The sequence below is a fragment of the Phlebotomus argentipes genome, unplaced genomic scaffold (genome assembly GCF_947086385.1).
Source record: "Phlebotomus argentipes unplaced genomic scaffold, Phlebotomus argentipes genome assembly scaffold_18, whole genome shotgun sequence".
NCBI classification, from domain to species: Eukaryota; Metazoa; Arthropoda; class Insecta; order Diptera; family Psychodidae; genus Phlebotomus; species Phlebotomus argentipes.
Window position 1 is genome coordinate 17191893 of NW_026776177.1, and position 11236 is coordinate 17203128.

At 47.7% G+C, this 11236-nt stretch overlaps 3 protein-coding genes across 5 annotated transcripts; 1 reads left to right on the forward strand and 2 right to left on the reverse strand.

Moving 5' to 3' along the window:
• Positions 1 to 1140: 1140 nt before the first annotated feature.
• Positions 1141 to 2507, reverse strand: LOC132260444 (lipase 3-like). Of its 2 annotated transcripts, none has more exons than XM_059758552.1 (3): positions 2384 to 2507; positions 1598 to 2317; positions 1141 to 1541 (listed from the first exon to the last, which is right to left on the reverse strand). In XM_059758552.1, exons 1-3 carry the CDS (start codon positions 2477 to 2479, stop codon positions 1164 to 1166), a joined length of 1194 nt encoding a protein of 397 aa, XP_059614535.1. In that variant the 5' UTR covers positions 2480 to 2507; the 3' UTR covers positions 1141 to 1163. The 2 variants fall into 2 exon arrangements, with proteins under 2 accessions (XP_059614535.1, XP_059614536.1); XM_059758553.1 differs by having other exon boundaries at positions 1598 to 2333; positions 2384 to 2494.
• A 149-nt stretch (positions 2508 to 2656) lies between these two features.
• LOC132260443 (tyrosine-protein kinase hopscotch) lies at positions 2657 to 8357 on the forward strand. Of its 2 annotated transcripts, XM_059758551.1 has the most exons (7): positions 2657 to 2842; positions 3210 to 3297; positions 3369 to 3766; positions 4833 to 6463; positions 6533 to 7412; positions 7481 to 7821; positions 7888 to 8357. In XM_059758551.1, exons 3-7 carry the CDS (start codon positions 3539 to 3541, stop codon positions 8033 to 8035), a joined length of 3228 nt encoding a protein of 1075 aa, XP_059614534.1. In that variant the 5' UTR covers positions 2657 to 2842; positions 3210 to 3297; positions 3369 to 3538; the 3' UTR covers positions 8036 to 8357. The 2 variants fall into 2 exon arrangements, with proteins under 2 accessions (XP_059614534.1, XP_059614533.1); XM_059758550.1 differs by lacking the exon at positions 2657 to 2842 and having other exon boundaries at positions 3136 to 3297.
• On the reverse strand, positions 8124 to 10520 carry LOC132260445 (uncharacterized). Its single transcript, XM_059758554.1, has 3 exons — positions 9930 to 10520; positions 9192 to 9706; positions 8124 to 8657 (listed from the first exon to the last, which is right to left on the reverse strand). Exons 1-3 carry the CDS (start codon positions 9937 to 9939, stop codon positions 8355 to 8357), a joined length of 828 nt encoding a protein of 275 aa, XP_059614537.1. The 5' UTR covers positions 9940 to 10520; the 3' UTR covers positions 8124 to 8354.
• Between the last annotated feature and the right edge of the window lie 716 nt (positions 10521 to 11236).

Genomic DNA, 11236 nt, shown 5'->3' on the forward strand with positions numbered 1-11236 from the left:
ATATCTAGCCTACATTGTGATCATGAATCATAATGACAAATCCCACTCGGAGCCAATTAAGGAGAATGGAAGCTATAATTGAGAGAGAATCATAATTGATTGTAAGATAATTAGTTCTCGGAAAGCTCCTTGACATCAACCACAAAGTGCTCCAATCAGAAACTTCCACCCAAAACCGTAAACATTCTGTGCCTCGTAGAAAAAATCAACCATTGAACAAGACAAATATAAATTTCAAGATCTGTATAATTATTGAGCAAGCATGTTTTCAGTATTTACAATATATGTACTTATATCTAGAGTGTTTACAATTTATCTGCGATGAAGCGTGTTCCAGAAGTATCGCCTCTCCTTCCTGTACACTGGCTTGTAGATACACAGGCCGTCGACGAACTCCGGAACGCAGTAGGACAGGAACATCGGGTGGCGGGCGTCGGGAAAGCCGGGCGGCAGCTTGTAGTCCAGGTCGGGATGGAAGATCCACTGCGGAGTCGGAACGCCGCAAGGGCTAGGAAGCAGAGGCAACAGATCGGGCTTCCTGGGCTTCTTCGCGGCCGGCGGTCCAGAACTCGATGCTTGACTTGGCGCTGAACTCGGTGTTGGACTGGGTGTTAAACTCGAAGAAGGACTCTGCGTTGAACTCGAAGAAGGCCTCGGTGTCTCACTTGGTGACCAATACTGTCGTTTGAGGTTCCGCTTCTCTCCAATGACTCCAAACATGTTGGCTGGGAGGAAGGAATCGTAAGGACCCGCGTCCGTGCCGTTGCTCTCAAACTCTGACCGAAAACAAGACATTTTTCTACTACTCAAGAGCTGTCGATGTGAACTAGTCTGAACTCGAAGGGTGATTGACGACAGATCCTTCGGCTCCTTCTTTTATATGCTCGATCCGACTACCTGCGCTGCGACTAATTACCCTAGCCGAACCCTTGTAATCTGTGTTTACCAGTATTTGAAAACGTCATTAAAACCTGTTTATTAACAACTACCTAATCATACCATTGGGATTATCCTTAACTTCTTGTCAAAATATTTCTTCCAATCTCAGAAAGGCAGGTTACATTCTGCATTCACGAGCCGTTCTGGGTTTTAGAAAATCAAGCTAAAGTTTCCAAACTGGCCAAAATTGGATTTTATGCAAACAGTAATTCGAATTGTCCTTATTAAAACCTGTTTATCAACTCTATCACCATGTCGTAAAGTTTCTCCTTAACACTTGTGGCCAAAACATAGTCCAAATGATTCCAATCTTCCAAATCAATCAAGTGCATTTTGTACAAACCGGGCAGGAATGAGGCTAATCTCTCCACGTCCGTCACATTAACCACCCAATCATTGGATGAGTAGTGAAGGACTGTTGGGACTCTAGTTCTCCTTAGCCGATAGTCTGGAGGACTCATTTGGTGATAACGCCTGAAGTTTTCAAGAGCTCCAAAATCGTATTGCTTGAAACCTTTGGAATTTGCCAGTTGGCAATAGTGAAAGCCTTGTCTGGCTGACGATCCAGCTGGCATGTGGCCCAAGTACTGAGGCAGGATAGTCTGGAAGGAGCACAGTCGTGAATTTAGAGTCAGATCTTCGTAAGGTTCAAACCTACCGAGTTCATTTGCTGCGGATCAAAGCCTACAACGAGAAAGAGGGCATTTTGACACATGTAGGCAACCGGGGAGGTTTCGCTGCACATAAGCTGGGTGGATGTCCTTAACCAGTCTGAGGATGGTAGGAATTCAAAGATCCCCAGCGTGGCGAATGCCATTTCCACAGCTGGCAAATTCTGGGCAAATGCTTGAACAACTGGAGATCTGGGATTGGCCATAAAGGCCACCGGAGCGAAGGATTGCATCAGGATGATCTTGCTGTTGTACTCTGGAAGTTCAGACATCATCACCCAGAAGCTAGTGGATCCCTGAGAGTGGCCACAGTAGAAGAGACTGCTGTGTCCAGTGATTTCCAGGACATAATCTATCGTCACTGGCAAGTCGTAAATGCCAATTTCGTGCCAGGAGAAGAGCCAAAAGTCCCGACTCTCGGGATTCAGCGCTATGTGACTCCGAGAGTAGCGATTCCCTCGTGCATTTCCCATCCAGACGTCGTAGTTCTGGTCGGAGAGAAGGTATCCGAGGGCGATGTCTGGACCCAGAATCACCCAATCCGCTGAGGAGCCCAGAAGGCAGTGCATGAGCAACACAACGCGCTTCCCGGGCTTTGGTGGATAGCGTTCTCCGCCGGATATTCTGTGCAGCTCAAGAATGTAGCCATCCTTGGTGGTGACGTTGTGAACCTCTGCGTAATACCGGTATTTGTGAATTAATTCCACCTGAAAATGTACATTTCTGTCTTTCAAACAATTTGCCAATTGTTCATTGATTGCGCTTTTACTCACTGTCGTCAAATATGCATCCTCTCTAATGTCCTCTTGAGTTCTTTGTCCACTAACAACCCAAAATGCTAATATTACAAAATGGTAATAAATCATCATTCATTTCCTGGACGGAGTGCAGAGTCACCCTGTGAAATCAATTCAAAAAGTTCAATGGCGCGGTCATGGGAAATTCCCTCATCCGGGTGCGAGTCTTTGCTACAAATTGTGCGTAAAAGATGGAAGCGCGGCGAACTTCACGGTGCACTCATCGACTTCATCGATTTGTTTGTTCTGACAAGTGAGACGGCGCATAAACTGATGAGCTGAGCTGTGTTATTTGGTGCTTTTCCTCCACAATTTCCGCAGGTTCGTGCGTGGAAGTCGAGTGCAATCCAGTGTTGAGTGTCGTGGGTGTCGCGAGCAGCTGAAATTGGGGCGCCAGAGCCTCGCGAGTGGGCGAAAAGCGGCGGTGAAAACAAGGTGAGAAGAGTGCATCGGAGGCTGTCGCGGTGAAGCAAAATGGAGAAAAACACACTCGAGGTCGGGTGACTTGGCCGAGTGCTGGGCAATAATGGGGAATTCAGGGATTATATTCTCGTGATCTCAGGGAGAGACTGAAAGTCTGTGATGTTCCAGCATCGCGAATTGATGGAGCAAAAACATTCGCTCGTTATCAGCGCGTTATCAAGCGCGCGAGTTGGTTTGTTGTCCGCTTTGCGGATTCTCGGAAATCACGCTGATGGTAAACAACATTTTTCAGTCTCTCTCTGAAAATGGAAATGTGAGGCAGACGAGTTGATCGTCTGCCTGAGCGACGCAATGAATTAGCATCTCTATTAATCCACAGCCGCACATCGGATCACGCCTCCGATTGGCAATCTCTGCTGAGCTGAGCAGCCACTGAGACTTGCGAGGAATCTCCGGAACACGCGCAGGTGAGAAGCCGCCCCGGCACTGGATTCGGTCACGAGCACACGCACAGTAATAACTCTTCTGCTCTCTCCAGTCACAGTGCAGAACTGAGAATGGTCGAGTTGGCGGCCTAGCGAGGTGATTTTCCCCCTAAATTGAGGATGTGCGCCTCATTTGCGCGCTGATTTCCATCAATCCAGTGATTCTTAATGTGCAATAAGCGCCGCGGAAGCCCAGCCAGCAGATCGTGATCGTCCCAGAGAGATGGCATCGAGCGAAATCTTCCTCTATCTCACCAATGGCTTCGTCACGATTGACCACTCGCCCACGGACACGTGCGAGGGCGTGTGCAGCCTCGTGTGCCGGCGCCTCAAGATCCAGCCCTACGTGGAGCTCCTCTTCGGCCTGCGCGTCACCGGCTCCAAGAACTTCGTCGCCCCCTGCCAGCCGCTAGTGGCGCGCCAGAAGTACGAGTTCCGCATAAGATACAAGGTAATCCCTGATGTCTTACTCTTTGGCCATTGCTTATGCAAAATGTCAATTATGGAAGACCAGGCAGACTTCCCAGAATTGCCAATGAATGTCCCCATTTTCCCCGGGAATTCAGAGAATCAGTGAATTCTGCACGGTTCGCAATAATTTCTCAATATGGTCGATGTTATGATGCAAAAAAAGTCAATTTATGATAAGGAAGTCAAAATCTATAAATATGTATATTTCCTCACATTCTTTGTTTTCACATTTTATCAATTTCACGAGAAGTGCGATGAGAATTTATTAATCAATCGACAGATAACTCTTCGAAGGGTGAACAGAAGACTATGAAAAGTCGTATTTTCATTGCTGTTTGAGGTAAATTTGGCAATTTTCAACTCGTTCTCCTGAATTTGGACTTTTCATGGTTTTCGATTTTCCCTCAAACTTGCTCTTTGTCTTTCTGCCACTCCGGAAAGGGTTAACTTTATGCAAATTGACTTTTTCTCTATCTCTTCTCATCTCTGATCAATTGATGAAACGCAAAATTGTGAACTTTGAGACTTGCTTATATCGTCAATGCAGTGCTCTATTAAATAATGCGTAACGCAAAGAACACCATTTGTGTCAACAAAAAGCCGAGTTAAAGGCTGTGCCATGTCTAAATTAAACCTAAATCTATTTACGATGCTGCGTCGATTCTGTGTTGTAAACAGTGAGTTTCTGTTTACTCAGCACTGTTCTTCGCCATGCAGTTGAAAACTCCATTGATTTCTTGAGTCCTCTTGAGTTCTGTCTTTCTTTTTTGCCTTCCGCAATAAGCCGTGGGCAGCGCTTCATCTCCTGCTTGCGAGGGTGTTGAATAATTGATGGTGTATAAAGTTTTTGAATGTGATTAAAAATGCATGGGAGGAAAAGTGCTGCGCTGAAAGTGTCGTGAGTGAGTTTTTAATTACAGGACTGTGGCAGGATGTGATAGACTGCTAAATCGTTGCGAATAAGGTCGCCAAATGGCATTTCCCATGCAAGTCAGAGACCTTTTGTGGCAATTACACTAATTGACGTTATTCTTGTGGCTTTGCAGTTGCCCGACGTGACGAAGATAAAGGAGCTGGACAAGGAGTTGTTCAAGTACTACTTCAGTCAGGTGAAGCACGATCTGCTGGAGAACAAGATCTCCCATTTGCAGTATGACGAGCACTCGCAGAAGAAGATCATGGGCCTCGTGCTCACGGACATGTATCTGGAGATGGTGCAGAACAAGGTGTCGAAGCAGGACTTGATGGGGCACTATAAGCGCTACGTGCCGAAGGTGATTATAAAGAATCACGTGCTACACTTCGTGAAACGTGCCATCAAGAAGGAGTTGGATACGATTGAGAAGTTTGATCACGATCCCTTCTACATCATTCAATCGTACATCTCAGAGATCTCGAACATTGCGCCTGATTACCTCACGGAGGAGTACATTGCCAACTCGCCGTACCTCCAGGAGGGCGACCAGGCGGCGACCAGGACGGGCTGGTGTCCGGTGACGCTGAGGATTTCGCCGTACCACAGCGAGAAGCCGGGACTGCGCGTTCACTATGCGTACAAGAACATGTGGAAGAGCTTCAGCATCGAGAGCATGAGCGGCATCGAGACGATGGACCTGGAGGTCAGGATAATCACGCAGGACGAGCGAGACAAGTACTTGCTGAAGTTCAAGGACAGAGAGAGTCTGGAGTCCTTCGTCAGCTGCCTGTCCGGCTACTACAGACTGATGGCGAAGTGGTCAATCAATCTCTGCGGCAATCTGCCGTCGCCCTCGCTGGGTCGACTCGAGGCGATGCGATGCCACGGGCCGATCGGGAAGGAGTTCGCGTACAAGAAGATCGAGGCGAACAGGAACGAAAGTGGGGCGTTTCTCGTGCGAGAGTGTGAGGAGAACTACGATGTGTACTATCTGGATATGGTGTGGAAGAAGGATGAATTCAGGACGTTCAAGTTGGTGTTCAGGAAGAACAAATTCCACTTGCTGTACAACGACACAGAGACGCCCTTCGACACCCTCGTGGATGCCGCGAAGAGCATTCCAGTGCCGTCTGGGAAGCACTTTGTCCTCCAGCCGTCGGATTACGATAAGCCCACGAAGCTGCTGCTGTGTCGCTACGTGGTGGAGAAGGTGGAACTGGAGGTGGTGAAGGAGGGCGATGAGATTCGCAAAGGGAAAACCCTCCTGATTGACTCATCGCGCGAACTGGTGCTGGATCAGGCCAGCGAGAGGGAATGCGAGGGTGGCGTTCTCACCAGGATGAATGGATATCTCATTGTGAATGAGAAGAGCAAGATTAAGGTGATGCTGAATGTGCTGAAGCCGGACAAGAAGCACAATCTGGAAACGTTTATGCATTTGGCGCACAAATGGAGTCGCCTGAATTCGCCAAATCTCATGAAGATGTACGGCTTCACGCTGTACCAGCCCATTGCGATGGTGATGGAGTCCTCGGGCTTGGGACCGCTCAATGAGTACTTCAGACAGGTGGCGGTTCTGCCGCTGTCCTGCCTCATCAGCATCGCCTACTCCCTGCTCAGGGCCATTATCTATCTGCAGAATGAAAGTATCGTGCACAACAGGATTCGATGCTCATCGCTGTACGTCGTGAGTCAAAATGACACGGATGTGTACGTGAGACTCGGCGATCCGGGCTTCCAGACGACGCTCACGTACAAAGAGTGAGTATCGCTGAAGGAGTTGTGTTTGTCTGTTCGCAGGATTTACCACTTTTTTCTCTCTCTCTGCAGCATTCCGTGGATTCCGCAAGAGCACCACAACAGTCTGGAGCTGTCGCGCTTCGACATGAAGGCGGACATTTGGGCGTGCGCCACGACGATGTGGGAGATCTTCTCGCAGGGTGATTCCCCGATGTCGTGTCTCAAGTGTTTCCAGCTGCAGAAGCCACCGAAGCCGCCCAAGCCAGAGTGTTGTCCGAAGGAGATGTACGACATCATGTGCCAGGGTTGGCTGGACATCGATTCGCGCTTCAAGCCACAGTCGATTGTGCAACAATTGCACATCATCCAGCAGCAGGAGGCGCACGTCTATCACGACATCCCGCATCGCTCCAGACCGCTGCTCAGCGATCAGGGATCGCTGAGTAGTGGATTGAGTCGTGAGACTGAGCATCTGGATTTGAATGGGGACATTTCGGGCACGAGCACTGGCGGCAGCACCAGCTCGATAAGCTCCGATCGGCAGTCGATGGAGCAGAGCCAGGGCAAGGATTTGCGTCCGTCGCACTGGCCGGGCAGGAATCAGCGCGAGCGGCAGTTTGAGGTTGTGCGGCACGGGAAGATTGGGTGCGGCAACTACGGGGCGGTGTACAGAGGGGAGATTCTGGACAGGGATGACTGCACGAAGGTGGTGGATGTGGCCATAAAGGTGATCGATATCTCGCAGAGCTCCAATGGGTGGGATGAGTTTGAGAATGAGTGCAAGATCATGAAGCAGCTGAGGCATCCGAACATCGTGCAAATACTGGACTTCAACATGGACAATCTCAAGTTTGTGGAGATCGTGATGGAGTATGTGGAGAATAATTCTCTCAATTGGTATCTCACCACGAAGGACATCACGAAAATGGGGACCTTGAAGTTGCTTAATTTTGCCAAAGATATTGCGAATGTGAGTCATGTTGAGCATAAACAGTTTGGCAGTGATTTGACTAATGATTTCTTTCCTCTCTTTTGCAGGGTATGAAGTACTTGCAATCGAAGATGATTGTTCATCGGGACTTGGCGGCTCGAAATGTTCTAGTCGATAAGAAGGAGAGACTGAAGATTTCCGACTTTGGCTTGGCGCGTTGCGTCAGCATTGACGGCTACTACATCTGTCGCGATCTGGACAAGAAGGTTCCCATTGCGTGGTGGGCGCCCGAAACCCTCTCGCAGTCGATCTACACGGTGCACTCGGACATCTGGTCGTACGGAGTGACGCTGTATGAGATCTTCTCTGGCGGAAAGGAGCCCTGCCTGGAGCCCGACAAGACGCTGAGCACGGAGAGTCTCCTGGAGGCGCTGGACAAGGGCAAAAGGTAGGTTTGCACTGCACTTGTTGAGTGATTGTGTTCGCTGAGCTCTCCTGGTGTTTGTTCTTCCAGACTGCCGCTTCCGCCTGAGTGTCCCATAAATATTTACGAGAAACTGATGGCGCCGTGCTGGGCGCAGAAGAAAACCATGCGGCCGACATTCGTGACGATTCTAGACACTATCAACAAGTTGATTACAGAGTTTGGCCAGGAGGTGTAGAGGAACGGAGGCCGTTGAACGTGCGCAGCGAAAGTATCCCAATCGAGCTTGCAAAGAAGAAGAAAAACTGTTGAAAACGATATTAATCTTATAGTGAAGCCACTTTATTTCTACATTGAGTAGTTTTCTCATAAACATTTCGTCAACATCGAACAGTTATACAAAAAATATATATATATCGTTTGATTCTTTTGGACAAAGAGATATAAAAAAAAATTTACACGCGTATAAACTTGAACAGTTGATTTCCAAAATATTGTACATTCGATCTAAGAATTGTAACGTCTGTGGGATAAGTTGATTAAAATTGTATGTAAAGTTAGTTGTTGGGCACGAAGACTTCGTAGGACCTCATGCCGATCTCCTTGCCGGCGTACGGAATGTAGCACAGCTTGTGCGACGGCTGCAGTTTGCCGATGGTCTGCGTGCCTTTGTGATTCGCGCGGCCGATGTAGAGCGTCTCGCCCTGCTCGCTGGTTCCGCCCGGCAGCGCGTGGGCGGGGACGGTGCCTCTGGAGCCGGAGATCCAGCGTCCGGAGATGTTGCAGAGGACCTCGTAGTGCTTCACGGAGTGCTCGCGACCGCCCCAGGACACGTAGGCGCAGCGATGAGAGGGCACCAACTGGAGAGAAAGAGTTCATTGAGTTTGCATTCTGAGTCTGATGATTCAATAGGGAAAATATGTGGCATCGCTTTCAAAATATGAGTCCAGAATCTTACAATATGCCAAGAAAATGCATTTTGAAGAATTTATTCTTCAGTCGATATTATGAATCGCTTGACAAATAAAATCTTCTATGGCAATCATGGCAATGCTGAGAAAAATTTCCATCAAGTGCTATTAAATGTATCATTAAATGAGATTTTAATTGGCAATTTATCGCATTTCCACTATCGTCTCGTGATAATCGTAAGAAATATTTTGGCGCTCCGTTTGCAATTTCCCTCAGCTGTTTCCAGCAATAACCCGATAAATCCAAATTGATTAGCGCCACGATCCGGAAATCTATTATTTTTCCATTTTCAATCACTCTTGCCGATATCTTCGAAACGCAGGCTTCGTGATTAATATCCGTTGAAAAGTGTCGAGGAATTTGAATTGGCGTCTGCGCTGAGACATTTCTTGCGGCTCTGAGAAAATCACGCGAAAACTCACCTTTCCCGGGATCAATGCTCCGCCGTATCGGGCACGAGCGACGTAGAGCTTCTCTCCCCCAATTTCGTGGCCGCCGATCACGGCTCCCGGCGGCAACTGCCCCTCGCTGGCCGGCCGCCAGTATGGATTGCCGCTGAAGCCGCTCGCCACGTGGTTGATGGTCGATTGGACGTCGTTCAGCACGGGCACAGCGTTCTGCAGCTGCTGCGGAAGCATGTTCTGCATCTGGGACAAGTTGCCCAGGACGTTGCTGAACGTCGACGAAGTTCCGGGGCCCGGCGTCTGGATGTTCTGCTGCGGCTGCAGGACGTGCGTGACGGGCGGAGCGCTGTAGGGCGCGCTGGGCGGCATGGCAGTCGGGACTTGAGGGTAGATGGAGTTGTACGACGGCGGCGCCTGGCTCGTGGGATGCGCGACGATGGTCGGGACGATGTTCTGATGGGCAGGCGGCAGGGGAGGCGGTGGGGTGGGCTGAATGGGCCGCTCGGCGCCACCCGCGTTGAAGTTCCAGCCAACTGTGGAAAATTTGCAAGCATGCTGTAATACTCGATGAAAGTGGCTTAAGAGCATCAAACATAAAACAAATCATCGGATTTTCCGCCGAAAATCCACGATTGCACCACAAAGAATCACGCGGTGTTGTGATTTCGTCAGGAATATCGCGGATTACACAAAGCAATTCACTTTCTTGCCAATTCCAGCATGGAAAAGTAGTATGGAAATGCTAATTATACTCACTATTCGACATTTTATTTCACGCCAATATCACTTACACATGCGCACACAGATAAAAGCGTCGCTGATTTCAATGCCAAATGCCAAACCACTTGACGTTTTTTTTTCTCTATAAAAACCCCTTATTAATTATATGCCTCAGCTTGAGCACACAGGCATGGACAATTCGCGTTTCGCCACAAGACTGACGATGATTTCTTCTTGTGTGGTTCACATCGGGTCTACGCTCCCCACTATTTCACTCTCATTCACCACTACAGTCCAAGATTCACGCACTCCGAGGAAAAAAGAAAATCAATGGACTTTTTGGGCGCACGCGACCGAAAAGTAGACGCAACTGCGGCGCTTCCAATCAGCCGCCTCTGAGGCCACCGCGAAGCTTCTCTGTTTAATCCCAACAATGCGTGCCGACGACGCAATTTATTGATTTGTCGCCCGCCTATTCGTCACTTGATAGCTCTTGACGATCTACAGTGCGAGGCCACGATTTTGCGATCAGGCAATTAGTCGCCTTATCAGGCAGAGCTTATCAGAACCTCCCAAACAGCTGGGAGTTCATGAAAATTATCAAATTTGCTTCTGAATCTTCTCAATGTGTGAGTGACATTCATTCACACTTGCGAAAATGATTCATTTTAATGAATCTTAACGTATAGAGAGACATCTTCACTGAAGTATTTCATTGTACATAATAGCGGAGCTTTTCAGCGATCTTGGGTAGATAAATAAGAAGTTTATTTCCATGAATTTTCGATGCGCATCCCCATTTAAATCATAATTTTTCACGATTTTTACACTGTTCTCATTTTCCAAGCACTTCCAGTCAGTATCACATCTCATATGATTATGAATCTCGCAATGTTCAAGAACTCCTTCGCTCGCAATAAGATTGCCATTTGCCAAATTCATTATATTTTCAAATGAAAGCTTCTTTATCGCGACAATCGCTCTCACTTATTAATTCAGGAAGGAGTTTGGAGAAAGTGAGAGAAGATGCTAAAATAGATCAATATTCATCGGGAAATTTTAGCCTGTAAATTACTCAAAATGTGCTTCAGTGAGTAAATCGGAGAAATGTTCAGGAGAAAAAAAGCGCAAAGGATGCATTTTTGTAGCGCTACAAAGAGGGAAAATGTTAATTTTCTTGAAGCAAAAAGACATCCTTTTGATAGCTTTATTTTTGGAATTATTCAATCGGCAGAGAAGATGTTATGAAATTCATAAAAAATCGGTCTTTGAAAGTCAAGCGAATTTAATGAATAATTCCTGATTCATTTTAATATTTATGCCACTTTTCCTTATTCTCTCTT